General features: G+C 45.2%; 2 protein-coding genes across 2 annotated transcripts in view; both read right to left on the bottom strand.

Annotated features, from left to right (window-relative positions):
- Positions 1-17454, bottom strand: part of LOC136838168 (uncharacterized) — an 864161-nt gene that overhangs the window by 102806 nt on the left and 743901 nt on the right. The window lies entirely within an intron of this gene.
- Positions 8915-17068, bottom strand: LOC136838149 (uncharacterized). The gene is made up of 5 exons (XM_067103000.1): positions 16235-17068; positions 15735-16030; positions 13565-14262; positions 12970-13305; positions 8915-9318 (listed from the first exon to the last, which is right to left on the bottom strand). Exons 1-5 carry the CDS (start codon positions 17066-17068, stop codon positions 8915-8917), a joined length of 2568 nt encoding a protein of 855 aa, XP_066959101.1.

Raw genomic sequence — 17454 nt, 5'->3', positions numbered from 1 at the left:
AGAATGTTTCCTCTCTCCCCAGCAAGAAGCTGCAACCCTGGAAGCCACCGCCATGGCGGCCTTTCAGGCAGTCTCCTGGCTCGATCTGTGGTCCTTCACAGTATCGAAGGTAGCCGCTTCCTCAGGCGCTATCGCACCTGGGGAGGACTCTGCTTTTGGGAGACTGTGCCAGTCTGGAGGTAGGGCTATTTCCTACCTTGCCCACCAGACTGCAAACCTGTGGGCAAACTTGGTGTTAAAGCGAAGAGACGCCGTTCTTTCTCGCTTTGCCAGGTCTGTAGGTCCCGAGTCGGCAATCGCCTCTGGGCGGAATGGACCGTTGCTGGGTTCCTCCTCTCTCTTCCCTAGAGAGTTGGTGGATGCCGCGTAGACAAACGCCGTGCCGATGAGAACGACCGGCTTGTCCACCAGGAAGTGGTTAAGACCTCTGGGTCTTCTCGTCCCACTGCAGCCAGGTCTTCAGGCCAGGCTGGCCCTTCCTCGGCCCCTAAGAAGTCCCAGTCTTCGAAGGGGTCCTGAGGAAACACCCAGCCTTCTTCTTCCTCGAGAAAGGGGGTCCCTCCGCCTTTTCAGCCCCCTTTCCAATCCGGTAGAGGGGGGCAAGGGAAGAAGAAGAAGGGGAAACGCTAGGTGGCGTTCCCCCAGAAGCTGCCAAAGGTGGGGTGCCTGTCGAGCCATTGGGCAACGTGGCAGCGACATGGAGCCGAGACCTGATAGTGGATGTTCTTCGGGAGGGATATCTACTACCCTTTCGAGTCTCGGCCTCCCTCACCTACACTCCGGTCCATCTCCAAACTTATCTTTCAGGATTGAAGGACATCCGACTACAGCAAGAAGTGCAAGCCATGCTGAGCAAGAATGCTGTAGAAGTCGTGTCGGACCAGTCTCCAGGCTTTTACAGCCGGATCTTTCTCGTAGAGAAGGCATCAGGGGATGAAGACCAGTCATAGACCTCTCTCCTTGAACCGCTTTTCGCCAGACTCGGTTCACGATGGAAACAGCACGATCGGTGCTGGCCTCCATCAGGAGAACGACTTCATGCTTACGGTGGACTTGAAGGATGCGATTTTCAAATACCCATCCATCCGTCCTCTCGCAAGTACCTCCACTTTGTCCTCGGGAGTCGGTCTTCCAATTCAGGGCACTTTGTTTCGGGCTCTCGACCGCTCCCCCAGGTGTTCACGAGTGTTCTCTCTCGTGTCAGCTTGGGGCCCACTCGCACGGGATACGTCTTCTGAGGTATCTCGACGACTGGCTAGTCCTGGCGAGCTCTCGCCGCAGTTGCTACAGGACAGGGATTGGCTCCTCGAGTTTTGCCAGGATCTAGGGATCGTGGTAAATCTGGAGAAGTCAGATCTCACCCCCAAGCAGAGGATAAATACCTGGGCATGCTGATAGACACGGTGGCAGCAAAGTCTTTCCCTCGGACTCGTATCAGCAAGTTCAGGAGGCAGCACAGTTGTTCCTGTCTCGACAGGAGCAGCCAGCTCTGGCAATGGCAAGTCGCCATCGGTCACCTGTCGTCATCAGAAAAGCTAGTTCCTCACGGGCGTCTTCACCTGTGGTCTCTCCAGTGGAGACTAAAGGAGCTCTGGTCCCAGTCCCGAGACCTCAGTCCTTCCTCATCCCTCTTCCGAGGAGGTGAGGAAAGGACCTCCACTGGTGGTTGGACGACAGGAACCTCTTAATAGGAGTATCCCTGCATACTCCCCCTCCGACATGCTTCTGTTTTCGGACGCATCGACCGAGGGATGGGGCGCACACCTGGAGGAGTTGCTGACTTCGGGAGTGTGGCACCGAGACGACAAGCACCTTCACATCAACATCCTGGAGCTCAATATGGCCTTCCTGGCCCTCCAGGAGTTCCAGGATCGAGTGATGGGACACTCAGTGGTGTTGATGAGCGACAATACCCACGGTAGTGGCATATGTCAACAAGCAGGGGACTGGTGTCCCATCAGCTTCATCAGTTGGCAATGCAGGTGCACGAGTGGGCAGTAGCTCACTCGGTAGAGCTGTCAGCCAGATACATTCCAGGCAAGAGGAATGTCGTGGCAGACAAGCTCAGCCGCCAGAGCCAGGTGGTAGGGACCGAATGGTCCCTCCATCAGGAAGTAGCGGAAAGGCTGTTCGACCTGTGGGGGCGTCCAGTGATAGATCTGTTCGCCACCCGGCACAACAGAAAACTTCAGGTCTTCTGTTCGGTCGTGCCGGACCCATGGGCCGCTGCGGAGGACGCTCCAACATCCGTGGGACAACCTTGACACGCACCCCTTTCCTCCATTCTGTCTGATTCGTCGGGTAATCAGCCGAGTGATGATCACCTGAATCTCAGAATGACTCTGGTGGCACCCAAATGGCCACAGGCCGTTTGGTACCGGACCTGCTAGCTCTCCTCTCCGAGGCACCGAGAGAGATCCCCTGGCCCAACCTTCTGCGTCAACCTCACGCACAGCGGTTCCACCTGGCAGTGCATTTCCTGTGTCTTCACGGCTGGAGGTTATCCACCATCTCTTGCGAAGCGAGAGGCTTTTCACGCCACAGCAGCAACAGAGATGGCAGGATACCTCAGAAGATCCTCCGCAGCGGTATACCAGGGAAAGTGGTCCGTCTTCTGTGGTTGGTGTCATCGAAGGTATCTCTCCGGTCAGAGCTACTGTTCAGCAGGTCGCGACTTCCTCGCCTTCCTTCACGAGAGAAGCTTCTCTCCATTTCAGCAGTAAAGGCTACCGCCCACTCAGCGCCTAGTCTTGCGGCTGAAAGGAGTAGACATCTCTTCTTCTTTCGAGATTTCTCTACTCATGAGAAGCTTTGAACGGTCTTGCCCACCCAGGGATCTCAGGCCCCTGCGTGGGATGTGACTCTCATTCTAAGGAGCCTGACTCAGTGCACCTTACGAGCCTTTAAGAGAGTCGTCAGACAGGGATCTGACCCTCAAGACCGTTTTCTTGCTTGCCCTGGCATCGGCGAAGAGAGTTGGCGAACTTCATGGACTTTCCTTGATGTAAAACACTCAAGGGGATGGGGATCAGTTACGCTCGATTTCATCCCGGATTTCGTAGTGAAGACTCAGAATCCTTCGGTCCCTGACGCACGGTTCGAGTCCTTCACGATCCTCCCTAGAGGACTTTGTAGATAATGATCCAGACGAGATGCTACTGTGTCCTGTTAGGGTGCTGCGGCGCTATCTGAAGAAGACTCGGCACCTCCGCCTGAGTGTCGACGACTCTTTCGTTAGCACTGGCTCGACTCAAGAAAGAAGTGTCCAAGAACACCATCTCTTTTTGGCTTCGTGAGACAATAAGGAGAGCGTACTCTGCTGCAGGAGAAGACGACACCCGTGCGCTTCGTCCGAGAGCTCACGAGGTCCGCAGCATTGGTCCATCCTCGCATTCGGAAGAATATGTCGGTACCACAGGTGCTGAAGGCAGTGTGTGGTCCCGACAGACTACCTTCACTTCCTTCTACCTCCGGGATGTTGCACACAAGTCCTGGACACTTTTTCCTTGGGTCCTGTGGTGGCTGCTCAACAAGTTGTGTAGCTTATCCAGCTCTAACGGGACAGGTTGCATCTCGCCTATGTTGTACGGTAAGGATTGGGAGATGTTTGTTGAGTGACTGGCCTCTTTTCCTTCTCCCTATCCTAAGCTCTCTTCCCACGGGCAGGAGCGGACGTGTCGCTACAAGCTGGACCGGGCGATCGAGGCAGGTAAGCACATAACGTGAGCTTCCCGTTCTATTCCCTTTCAGGTTATAGAAGCAACCCCACTCCTTTCTCTTGCAAGGGAGGAAAGAGTAAATGACTTTGAGACAAACCCAATGCTTCTATTTGCCTTATTGTCATCTGACGCCATTTCTTCCTAGCCTACTTGCATGAACTGACGTTTCCTCTTTCATGCAAAGGGTCCACAAGTCTGACATAGATCTTGCGTTTCTTACAACCCGATCTTTTGTCAGAGGTGATTTTTCCCTTCCTCGCTCTTACGACCAGGAAGGGAAGACAAGGTGGTGAACTCCAGTCAGTTCAGAGAGACTTTTTCAGATTCCTCCCCTCCAATCAGTAAGTCTCCTAATGTAAAGGACCGAGGGTTTGTATATTGTGTCGGAACAAATAACAATTTTTGAAAGTAAATTGTATTTTTCCTAACTATACAAACCCGAGGTCCTTTACAGTTATGCCCACCTCATGCCACCCCTCAATCTGTACATGGGCCGAAAGGCAAATTGAATGTTTACATCCGGGCAGGCGGTGCTCCCGCCCCGGACAGTAACTGCCTAACCACCTTGTTGAAGTTCAACGGCCGTTTTCCAGCCTACGCCTGAAAGTATCTCCTAATGTAAAGGACCCGGGTTTGTATAGTTAGGAAAAATACAATTTACTTTCAAAAATTGTTATTTTATTAAATTAACCAGCACAAATATAAGTACACAAATAAAGAGGGCAAAATGAACCTGAAAAGACTGTCTAAGTATACATTACTGAATTTGAAACGTCCAAAATACTACATGTAACATAAGGGCAAAGAAACAAAATTACAACAGACAGAAAAAAATAAGCAGGTGATATACAATGTAACAAATATCAGAGAGAAGGTACTTTCAAGAAGATAGAATTATATTAGAAAAGAATCAATGTTATGTAATTATTACAAAAGGCAAAATAACTACAACACATACAAGTACACGAATATTAAGTAAATATTGTAATTCGAACTAAATGCATGAACAGACATTTAAGTAAATACAGAAAGTTAAACAATAAAGTATAGTGGAAAGTAATTAAATCATGTTCTCCTGCCAATGCACTGAGCCTTCAGCCGATGAAAGATATTCTTTCGGCACATTCCGTTGTTCCTTTGCATCCCTGGTTGCAGTGTTGCCGGTCACGGTTGGAAGGGTTGCTCCTAAGGACGGGTCACTTCTCCAGCTACCAGGTATGACGGTGTATGTGACGGGGTGCTCCTGATCTTGTCTGCGTGCGTTTTTTCTTATTATAATATTATGCAGAACACATGAGGACAACACTAATGTCTCTGCATGTTCAGGCTTCAGGCATATTGCCATGTGGAATGTTCGGAATCTGTTTGCCAGAATCCGGGAGGCGTTCTCCACCGTCCTGTGTGCCCTACTTAACCTGTAATTGTATATCCATTCTTCCTTGGATAGGCCTCTTTGAGGGTTGGGCTTCATAAGACAATTCTGCAGAGGGGAGGCATCATCGCCAACTAGGAAATAATCCACAGGAGATCCATTAGGTTGACCTGGCAGGGCCTCAGGTTGGGGAAGATTTGCTTCCTGTTGCAACAGCATTTCACCCAGTCGGGTCTGGGCAAATACACCACCGTCTGACTCTGACCCAGTGGCACCCACGTCGACGTATAGGGACTTGTATGAAGCATCAGCAATTGCAAGTAATACCATGGAGTAGAACTTCTTGTAGTTGAAGTAATGCGTACCGCCTCAGGGAGGGTTACGGAGCCTAATGTGTTTCCCATCTATAGCTCCAATTGCATGGGGGAAGTTCCACCGTTCCTCAAAACCCCGTGCAACCTCCTGCCAAGCTACAGGTGTTTGTGGCACCTGCTGTTCCTCATCTCCTTAGACAGCAACAATGGCCCTGCAAGTCTCTGGTACAATGTAGCTAATGGTGTTGTGGGCTTCCCAGAACGAGTGTTGCAGATTCTTGTATGAATCACCCGTAGCGAGGAAATGTAGGGTGATAGCAACACATAGGCCTGGCTCAATGGGTTTCCTTCAGAATGTCACTTTCTTCTCAATGCAGGGTGTGACTCGTTCAACAATTTCACTGAAGAGGCCCCTGTCAATCCGGGTAAAATTTTTGTACAGGTCTGGGGTTTTGGTTGACAACTCCTCCATCAGGTTGTCACAGTGACCTTGCTCCATTCTTTTTTGCAGGTATGGCCACGCCCACACCCTCCTTTGCCGCCTCTTTTTCTTCATTGTGTGGTTTGCAGCAACTGTTGCAATCTATAGCAATAGCATGATGTGTATATATTAGACGATGAATGGCAACATTTCTCTTCTATCCGTACTTGCTATAGTTATAAGTTCACGAATTTCAGCAATGTCCTCCACGTTGATTCAGCAGGATGGGAGTATGTGTTGGTGCTGCGGTGTTATGTCAGTGACTAGCAACGCTTGCCACTGGCCGGCCCTTTTATAGCTGGGGTTTAACCCCGCAGTACGTACGGACAGTGTGAGGTTGACGTAACTCAGTAACGCACAGTGTTACACATACTGTATGCGCATACGTCGGTGTTATGTGCTCTGCCACTCTACTTTCGGCTGTGCTGCCGTTTGTTGGGCCACTTCAAGGCGTCACGTCACGCTTACGCAGTGGCGCATCCACGTTTGTGGAGCACTGTAATACGCTTGTTTTACGCACATCAGCCCAGGTCACGTATCCAGTTGGGCAGGTCTTATTCACCTTGCGTACGGTCACGTTTCACAATTTTCGGCTGTGCGCGGGCATGTGGGCCTTGATACGTGAATGTGTGAACTTAGCGTAAAGTTCTAGAGATGCCAAACAGAATGGACAGTTTTAACAATGCCAATTCTAGTAAGAAGGTTCCTTTCGCATTCAAGAAACAAGTATAGTATCTCAATAATGTTAGGAATTCTAGGAGCCACAAGGAAGACCTCTGAAAAAACAGTTATATATTAAAATAGTTTCTATGCTCCTGTGTATTTTGTATCTTGTTGACCTCTTTGCATGAAAGATATTAAGTGGTGTTGAAAGGAAGGTCATTCTCTCAAAGGAAGTCCATTCTCTTTGCAGGTAAAAAACTACTCTTCTGTTTATTGTTGACGGATGAAATGGAGGACCTATTGTTAGTTTATAGGTATGTAGGCTATCAGTCTAATTTGCTGAATGTGTAAGAGAGAACTACAGTATTTTTTCTGCCTCCCTTGGGACACAGCCTACAGCACTGCCTTCTCCCTTGTGCCAGTCATCACTTCCTTTCAGCCCCTTCCTCATTAGCTGCCTACAACTTTACCCTCCAGTTTTCACTTCTTTTAAGAACTTGAATCTTTCACCAAAGTTTTTTGAGAATTGGGAAACATCTGATAAATCAGATGCATAGATTGACCATTTATGAATAACAGAAATATTTTTTTTATCATGTAACAGTAACTTTGTTCCGACACAATATACAAACCCTCGGTCCTTTACATTAGGAATTACTTTTCAGCGTAGGCTGGAAACGGCTGTTGAACTTACGAACAAGGTGGTTAGGCAGTTAACTACCGTCCGGGAGGCGGGGGTACCGCCTGCCTGGATGTAAACATTCCAATTTGCTTTCGGCCATCGTGGAGTGTGGACGTTGTTCTTCGCTGTCTGCCTGACTGCCCTTCAAATTTCCCAGTGGGATTTTTCCTTACTGTTGCTTGATCATGAATGTTGATAAGCCTTCTAAGCCCTCCTATCCCCAGCGTGTGTGTCCTGGGGTAGGGGGCAAAAGATGTAATACTTTTCGATCTAGCGTCAACACGGACCCACACGCCCTCTGCCCAACCTGCAGGGGACGTGTGTGTTCGCGTGACGCTCCTTGTAGTGGCTGTTGTGCCTGGTCTCCCGAGCAATGGAAGAGGTTCGAAGGGAGGAGACACTACCGTCGGAAGCCCGCCAAGGAATTGTCCGAGGGTAACGCCCCTGATGACTCCAGTGGTGGCTAATCCGTCGGGATCGTTCCTCCCTCCCGGCGAACTTCCCCTGTTGCTCCCTCTCCCGTGGGTGTGGACTCCCCCTCCCCTTCTTCATTCGTTTCATCGGGTGTGAAAGGGCGTGGGGGAGTGGTTGCTCAGGACATCCTCTCGGGTGCTTCCCCTCGCTCTGGGGACGAAATTTTTCCCCCGAGAGGCGCAAGATGGGCAGGGAGAGCTCCGACGAATTTATCTTTGGGGTTCAGCTGCCTGGCATGCTTTGGGTGTCGGTCCCCCGGTTCTCTCGTAGTACAGCCAGGTAGCCGAGGAGGGTTTCATGGGATCTGTCAAGGTCTCCCCCCAAGGAGAGAGGTACAGGAGTTTCATGCTTCGGAAATAGCGAGGGCCGTCCTCTTGAGGTTGCGATCACCCTTGTGTTTTCGAAGAACTTCGCGCCGATTCGTCGGCAAGAGGATCCTTGGGACGGGACCGCGGCTTCCCCAATGAATAATCTTCATCACTTGCAACCCTTGCAGTTTCCGAGGGGCCGAGAGTGTCGGGGACCGCTGCAGTCCTGACTTCTGAGAGAGTTCTCGACCAGATGAATTCTTTTCTTCGGACAAGGAGTTCATTCGGGTCGAGACACCAAGCTTCTCCCCTGTCTCGACAGAATACGAATCCTTCTTGCCTCAGAGGGTCTTGCCAACTGCAGTTTTGTGGGCAATTCTGGTGCTAAGAAGAAGGACTTTGTCCCAATTCGGATCTCCGGTTTCGTAAGTCCTGAGTTGGCTCGACCCTTAGGAATGAACCTTTACTTGGTTCTGCCTTTCTCTTTCAGAGATTTGCCAGATACCTCAGTAATCAAGGTTCGTACCAGGGCACTGCCTGGTCCTTTGGACAACGTCCAAGACCTTGGGGTCTTAGTCATTGTACACTCCTCTTAATGGCCACTGCTTCGAGCGTCATGGTAAGATTTTGTAATTCAAGGAAGGTGTACTTGAGGCAGGTTACTAAAAGGCGCCATTCCCGTCAACAACGTTTACTGACGTTAAGTCATATACAGAAAGACAAACTAATCTTGGTAAATAAGTACCTCGTAATACAGACAATGTTGTACAATTTAAATACCAAATAATACTGCACAAATTACAAGTTAACATTGAATAATAATAAAAAATGTAGATTCAACAGCCTCCCAACCATAGGAGTACACTGCTACTCCTATGAAAACTCTTACCACATACACAGGTTATAAATCCAGTTTCACAGGTGCTTTTACCGAACGCCCTCTGCGAGTATAATTTATAGGCTCAACTCTGGATTGTGAAATATCAGGATCAGAGTCATCAGCATTCATATCAGGATTATTAGGAACAGGTTTAGGCAGAGATTCATCATTTACCTCGGAAACAATACAAGGTACACTAACTTTGGCTTCTGTGTCCAAAACATTTGAAATCTCAAGATCATGCAATTTTTGTACTGGTTTGTTAACAATACCTTTAGAAGTTTTAACATCAACACTTCTTATCACACCATCTGTACCTGGATATACTTCTATAATAACACCAAGTGGCCAGGACAACCTACGAACATTATCTTCCTTGACCAATACCATAGAACCTTTCTTTACATTACACTTAGATACAAAATCTTTAATGGCACATGGTAAATTTCTTATGTAATCAGAACTCCATATTTCCCAACGCTTTAGAAGATACACAAGAAGAATGCTCCTCGGCAACTTCAGGCTGGACACCTGCAGGACAGCCAATAAGAAAATGTGAGGGGTTCAACAGATTGGATGTATCAGCCTCCTCACCCACAAATGTCAAAGGTCTCGAATTAATGCAAGCTTCAACCTCATGAACGGTAAGTTTACTTGTGAACGGAGGTTCTGGAGTGGGAGGCGAGACCTTCCGGACTCGCCACTGGTAGCTAACACAACCCTCCCCGAACCCCCAAGAGGCGGCATGAGCCCCAAACCACGCCCCCTGGGCGGAGCTATCGGAGACGAGCGGGTTGACTCGGCAATAGTGGTCACATTTTTGAAGTTGTAATAGAACAAAAATAACGCAGAAGTGGTTGAGCTTACCTTAGGCTGTTCAAGATATGAAGGAATTACTGTGAAGGTGCAAATTTGTTGATCAAAAGGTCTTTTTACTAGTAATGTCAATCTTCTTGTGCTGTTTCGGTTGATATATACATAGAAAATTCTGCAGTTAGTTTGTTTTCTGTGGAAAAGTAGTGATTGTATGTATATATTCTTGTATATATAACCTCCTGGTACGTGGTCTCCTCGGCTCACGGGGGTAGGGTTGGAGGGTGACCCAGACTTTGAGTCCGGAAGGTCTCGCCTCCCACTCCAGAACCTCCGTTCACAAGTAAACTTACCGTTCTGGAGAGGGAGGCTTCAACCTTCCGGACTCGCGGCTGGTAGCTAGACAGATGCTTCAGGGGGCTTGAAGATGAAGTCCAGCGACTACTGCATCAAAAGCCCCCTGCAAGCCGAGGAGAGCATAGTATGAGCTGAAGACTGAGTCGCTTCTCCAATTCATTCTGGACATAATTTCTTGCACAGATATACCCTGATATAGCAGTCTTGATGAAGCTTGACCCCTTATTGAGTGGAAATTAGTAGACTGTTTCGTTGCATTTGGGTCGGCTCTGAAAATGCACTCCCTAAAAAGTTGTCTCATCTTTTGTAAAGTCATGATCTTGAAGTGTTCATCTAGCCATATGTGGTCTTTCCTGTCTATGTTTCTTTCCATACAGACTTTGTTTGTGTATACCAGATAAAAGTTCAATTGTCTGACTGGACATATTTTTGGTCTGTTAGGAAGCTTCCTAAAGCTGATCTCTATTGGCGTATAGTTGTTCTTTTGGTTTTTGGCCATGAAGGAAGGGTGGTTCCGTAAGACAATGTGTTCTGGGGTGAAGGTGCTCCTGGAAATGCAGAGATTGTTAAATTGATTTGCTCTTAGAGGGCAAGCTAAGGCTACTAAAAATAAGGTTTTCTGTGTCAGTAGTAGGATAGAGTCATCCCTTGTAGTGTTGAGGAAGGAGATTACTTTGTCTAGGTCCCAGCCAGGGAACTGGTGAGTGTTGCTAGGCTTCCTTCTATTAACCCCGATATCATTGCTTTGACATATTTGTCTTCTGCAAGGCAGTAACCTGGGAAATATCCTGACAAGATAGGACCTAAAGCTGCTCTGTAGCTCTTCAGGGTGTTGTAAGACAGTCCCTTGTCTATAAGGTGATTGAAAAATAGAATAATTGCTAACAGGGGAAATTTGTTGTCCCTTCCATACTTTTTGTGAATGAAGCTTTTAAAAATATTATATAGGTTTTCATACTTGTGCATGGAGCTGTCCCTCAGGCTGATAGTAATTTTGGAGCAAACCTCAGGAGGAAAGACATTTGGGAGCTGGTCCTTTAAATTTTGAAGGCGATCAAAGTTGATTGGAGCTTTGCTGAGGGTGAGATACAATCCCTGAGAACTATCTGGTAGTCTTCAATCTTCACAGTATATCGTTTGTGCTGCTTCGAGACTGACCTCACTAATGGGATCCATGGTTCTGTCCCCTGCGATATGGTACATAAAAGCATGTTATTATTGCATTCTTATAGATTTTAAAGGCTACTTTGTGTAGTAAGAATCCTGGCGGAAAGGCGAGAGAGGTGTTGATCCCTTCCAGCTAATCGCAAGTGCATTATTGCTGATGGCTTCTTGATTGGGAAGAGATGAACAAAACTTTTGCACTTTGTGTTGAAGCCATTTGAAAATAGATCTATTTCCGGGGTGAAATTGAAGTCTGAACATATTAAGGTGAATAAACTGTCACTGAGGCAAGTTTCTGTGTGAATGGATCCCAGGTCTCTGGAAAGTGAGTCTGCAATGGTGTTACTTACTCCCCTGATCCATATGGAATTTATCTGTATGTTGTAAACCTTTATAATGCCTAGTATTTTCCTTAAGAGTTCATGAGCTAACTTGTTTCTGATACTACCCTGCTTCCTTAGCCAACTATTAGTAACCTTTGAATCAACATGTATTAAAGCTACTTTATTGTATAACCTTGTACTGAAGTGTTCCATAGAATAAAAGCAAGCTAATAACTCTTTTACATTAATATGAAGGGAGGATTCTTCATGTGTCCAAGTTCCATTTATTGAGTATATTTTACCTGCTATTACTAATGCTCCTCCCCAACCCTGGTTGGAAGCATCTGTGAAAAGTTCTGCATCTATTTCTGTTTTTGGAACGTTAATCTCTGTACAGTTGTCTCTGTTCCCAGGGCTTTAGGTATTTTTTGAAGGAGTGTGGAATGATTTTGTATCCTGAATTAAAATAACTGTGGTATCTGTGGAGATATTTAAGATGGAACCTTCCCCAGCTTGTATAGGAAGCACTGAAATTTAATGCTCCAATTAACATCTGATATGAATGAAGGTCACATTTAACAGAGTTGGAGAAAGCTTTGGCCAATTTGATACACTTCTCTATGTTTTTCTGAATGGGTTTCATGGTTTTCTTAACCAGATTGTAATGCACCCCTAAAAATTCAATTCTTTGAGTTGGTTCAATTGTGGATTTCCTAAAAGAGATATTCCATCCTAAGTCTGATAAGATCCTAATGACTAGCTGAATGTGATTTTTACATGTGAGATAATCTTTTGCTAATATAAGAATGTCATCAAGATAGTTGAATATTAGGATGTTATGTGTAGTTCTAATGTACTTGATCACCGTGTACATTATCTTTGAAAATATATAAGGCGCTGTCTTTAGTCCGAAGGGTACCACAGTCCATTTGAACTTCCTTTTACCTAGTTTAAAGGTTAGAAATTTCTGGCTACTTGTATGTAATGGAATGTGCCAATAAGCATCTTTTAGGTCTAGTTTGCAGGCCCAAGAGTTTAGATGTAGATAGGGAAATATTGTATTAGCCTTGAGCATGGTAAAGGAAGGTTTTCTTATCATGGTGTTAAGCACCTTCATGTCAAAGATTAGTCGTACTGTTCCGTCTGGTTTTAATTTATAGAATATGTGATTGGAGTAGTAAAAGGAAGTTCTGGGGATCTGCTCTATGACTCCTAGTTTTAACAGTCTATCACATTCTGTTTCCAAAATTTGCCGCTTGTTAGCTGAATAAAATCTATTTTTACCTACCCTTTTTAATGATCTCTGGGCTTTTAGTTTATTATTAAATGGAATTTTCACCCCTTCACTGATAATTTTACAAGCAAAAGTGGCATTAGGAAGCTTTCTCCAACTATTAATATTCATTTGTAGTGACTTACCTATCCTGTTTTCTGGGGGGGTCTGGGAGGAGTTATACATTGAGTTTGAGGGCCCAGGCGGCAAGGTCTCTTGTCTTCCATCCTTCTTTAAAGCATTTGGCCCAATGTCATGGTGGTCTGGTGCTGAGCAAAGCTCGTTATTATCTGGTGCTGAGCAAAGCTCATTAACAACTGGTGCGGAGTAAAACTCGTTATCAACTGGTGCGGAGTAAAACTCATGGTCTGGTGCTGAGTAAAACTCATGGTCTGGAGCTGAGTAAACATCTTGGTCTGGTGCCGAGTTAAGCTTATTGTGCACTGGTGCATTAAAAACTGGTGCTGAGCATGGCTCAATTTCTTGGATGGAGAAAAATTTATTTGTCTTTCTTTTCTTTGGCTCCTGAATTATTCGCTTGTCCATTTTGGAATCTCCCCCCCTTGAACTCACCTCGCCTATTACCTCTTCTAAGTGGCCGAGACTTGAATCCAAAGCTAAAGTTATTTTGGGACCTCCCTCCTTTGGGGAAATTGTACCTTCTTCCCTGAAATCTGCCACCAAAGTTGAATCTCCTACCCCTGAAGTTTGCTGCCCCTCCTCTGAGGAGGGGACCCTTACGAAAGCAGGCAGCAATGGCAGTTTTTTGGTCTTCAGTTATATTCCAAATTTCTCTAATGTCTGCTTTGATTATGAGATCTCTCATCTCTTCCTTGAGGTATCTGGGAAGTGCTCTACTTCTAAAATTCCTTATCAAATTTTTTACTAAGTCTGTGTTCCTTCTCAGAGGACCAATAATAATCTTGGACAGGAAGTCAATGTCATTTACTTTAGAGGGATATACTATGTGTGCCAGTGCTGCATGCCCTTGAAAGGCAGAAATACTCATCTTAATATTTTCTATGTCATAGAAAAATTTCCTCTTGTGGCTATCATCAAATATCTTACCTTCAGGCCAGAAATTCAACTTTGGAGTATTGATCAATTTAAAAAAGTCTGAGAACTCCTTATTTTGACTACTAACAAAAAATTTATCCAGATTATCACTATGGCCTTCACTGAAAGTTAAAGCTAATAATGAGTTGTTCAAAAGAATTTTCCCTTCTCTGTGAAAAGATGGTTCAGCTTTGAAATTGGTGGAAATATATGAAGGAATGGGTTTATGGAAGGTAAGAAGGTTGAAATCCTCGTAATCATTTTCATCTTCGTTATTATAAAAGGAAAAGAGGTTTAAATTTCCACTTTCAGGTAACTCAGGTGATCGTCTCGAGCGCTTAGTAGGTGGGGGGCCCTCATTCTTCTTAGCAGGTGAACCACTTCTGCCGAGATGAATGTGTTATTGTATCAGTGATTTATTTTTCATAATTTAATTTCAATTTTTGTTCAACAGGTCTAATGAATATGGACAGCAGCGGACCTAGAAGGCTGAAGTCAAGCAATGGGGTTCACGACTCAAATAGCCCTCTTAGGTTAATTCAGGACCTTATTTAAGTGAATATGTTAGGTTTAGTTCTGTTATTATTGACATAATCTAGACCTGCCTCATATGTAGTCCTTTGCAGATCGCCCCCCAGTGCCTAGGCTAATGTCGATAGGTTGAAAGTGGGAATTGTGAACCCAAATGCCTAATTACCTGTGGTCTAAGCCTACTACTAGTTACTATTAAGCTGCGGGTTTTTGAGTTCAAGAAATAGTAATAAGTTTCTTTATCCCTAGAGCATTTGCTCTATTATTTAAAGTTGTAACCATGCATTCAAAATAACGGAAACAACCTTTCAAAATAACAACAACTTACGATATGTGGGCGCCATTTGCATTGATGACGTCACGAGTCCCATTCCGCTGCTTTCCATATGACGTTTTCGTTGTAAACAAAATTTAAAACCTTACCCTTTCTGAATAATTTGCATGAGAGTTTGATTCTGTTGGAGTAACATGTTAACAATGTCAGAATTTGAAGGTATATCACTTCCTGCCGTCGATAGTGGACGTTTTTTGTTGTTGCCTACATCCTCCTCCTCGGAATCTTCGCTAAGCCGATGAACCTCCATGGAAGTAAGAGTTTGCCTCTCCATAATTTGGGAGTGGAATGAGATATTACACTAGGTGCTGGGAGCAAATTTGTGAGAACCGGCAAACCGGTTGTAAGCAGCGGGAGGGATAAGAGGAGAACCTTCTCTGCCGAAGTCAACTTCAGAAATGTGACCACTATTCCCGAGTCAACCCGCTCGTCTCCGATAGCTCCGCCCAGGGGGCGTGGTTTGGGGCTCATGCTGCCTCTGGGGTTTGGGGAGGGTTGTGTTAGCTACCAGTGGCGAGTCCGGAAGGTTGAAGCCTCCCTCTCCAGAAGATTAGTTTCCAGTTCACATCTAGATAGGCATTCGACACCCAGCGTCTTTTTCAGAGCAGACTTGACTGATCGAACTAGATGCCCCCACCAACCTCCCCACCAAGGAGCACGGGGTACAGTAAGTTTCCACTGAGGAGCTAGTGGGCCATAGTGTTGCTGTAATAACTGAGAAACTCCAACAAATGTCTTTGCATTTCAGAATAAAAAATTGCTGTAAATCTACGGATGGCAAGGAGACAATCTGGCATAGAGAGAGAATCGGTGAGTTCTAAGTGTACAGAACGAATGACAGCACAAGTGAAAAGCAAAATATAGAATTTTTTGGAGACCAAATCTACACAAAACGATGGCCCAGCAAAATCTAACCCTGTTACAGAAAAGGGAGGTGCCGATTTAACTCTCAGTTCAGGAGAGGAGCTACAGGTTGACTACAAGTCATACCTGCGGCAAGTTACACATTCTCTACTCACAGTCTTGGTTATCCTTTGAAGTCGCACAATCCAGTAACCATTTCTCAATGTGGACACTTTAAGGGTAGAAACGCCAGAATGTTTCAGAAGAACATGTTGGAAATGAACTAAAGTCTTCACTACATGAGTAGAAGGAAGAATAATAGGATGTTTGCTTTCATAACACAGATCTGAATATTCTAAACGACCTTTAATTCTCGAAAGACGATCATTATCCGGACAAGGATCTAATTTAACTAAAGGGCTCCCCCTGTGAAGTGGTCTACCCTGAATCAGGGATTCAAACTCTCATGGATATGCTTCCCTTTGAACACAAAGGTACAATTTAGTCTTGGCTTTAGTTAATTCACAATATGATAAAGGACCAGAGCATTTAACAGATTGAGGTTTGCAATTATTAATAAATCTTAATGTCCAAACTACTATATTGAGGGCTTTCTGAAACTTACTCCATCTAGAAAATTCAAATACTTGGGAAAATGAATCCACAGTTATACAAGCTACTACATTTTCCTCAGAACTTCCATCCCTTAATGAAATCCTTAACTGTTCAGGTTGACGCAAAGACAAAGACTCAGACTCTCGAAGCCACGGGGGACCTACCAACCAAAGATCTGAAGCTACCAGGTGTTCAGGAAACACCCCTCTAGAATTGAGGTCAGCAGGGTTATCCTTTCCTGGGCAATGATACCAACAATCAGGTGATGTTAAGCTCTGAATTTCCATGACTCGATTTGCTACAAATGGTTTCCATCTACCGGAGTCTCCTTTTATCCAGAACAGTGCAACTATGAAGTCTGTCCAGCAGTATGAAGTTACATCTTCCTTAAAACGAAGGGCAGATTTGACAAAAACTAGCAGCCGGGCACTAAGCATTGCCCCCAACAACTCCGAACGAGGCAGTGAGACCTTCTTTATAAGAGCTACCTTACCTCTGCTCATAACAAGGGAGGCTTTAAAGGAACCATCCTGCAAAGTAACTCTCAAATATACACAAGCACCATATCCCTTTTCAGATGCATCCCCAAAGGAATGAAGCTCTAAACCTGTTAGGTCTTTCCATGAAAGATCCTCAAAGCAACATTGCTGAACCTTCCATGAGCCAAGTTTCTCAAAACCCCTTAACCACCTTTGAAATTTACAATGCAACTCTTCAGGTAACACATCATCCCAGTTAAGTCCAATTCTCCATACATCCTGAAAAAGAACTTTGGCAAACATAACAAATGGGCTAATAAGTCCAAGAAGATCAAAACATCTGGCTGTTAGGCTCAGAATACTTCTCTTAGTGGACATCACCCCCATCTAAGACCCAACATTTACTTCACTAAATGAAAAATAATCATGAGCGGAAACCCACTGCATACCCAGGATTTTTATAGATTTACTTCCACAACAGTCATTAGGGTTTTCATTAAATTTATCTGCTAAACTCTTACAATTTGAATTCCATTTAGATAAAGACATACCAGCTTCAGACATAATCTTACAGGCTTTATCAAATTTTACACAAACTTCAGTAATACTGTCAGCTCCTGACAGCCAATCATCCACATACAGATTACAATTCAGTTCGTCAACTACAGGTACTTCAGAATCAGGATATGACTTTAAATGATGTTTAATTGTAGCATTCAACAAGAATGGGCTACTCTTATTACCAAAGGGAACACAAACAAACCTCATTACTT

Source organism: Macrobrachium rosenbergii, unplaced genomic scaffold (assembly GCF_040412425.1).
Source record: "Macrobrachium rosenbergii isolate ZJJX-2024 unplaced genomic scaffold, ASM4041242v1 171, whole genome shotgun sequence".
NCBI classification, from domain to species: Eukaryota; Metazoa; Arthropoda; class Malacostraca; order Decapoda; family Palaemonidae; genus Macrobrachium; species Macrobrachium rosenbergii.
This window is presented reverse-complemented; position numbering and strand designations above follow the sequence as displayed.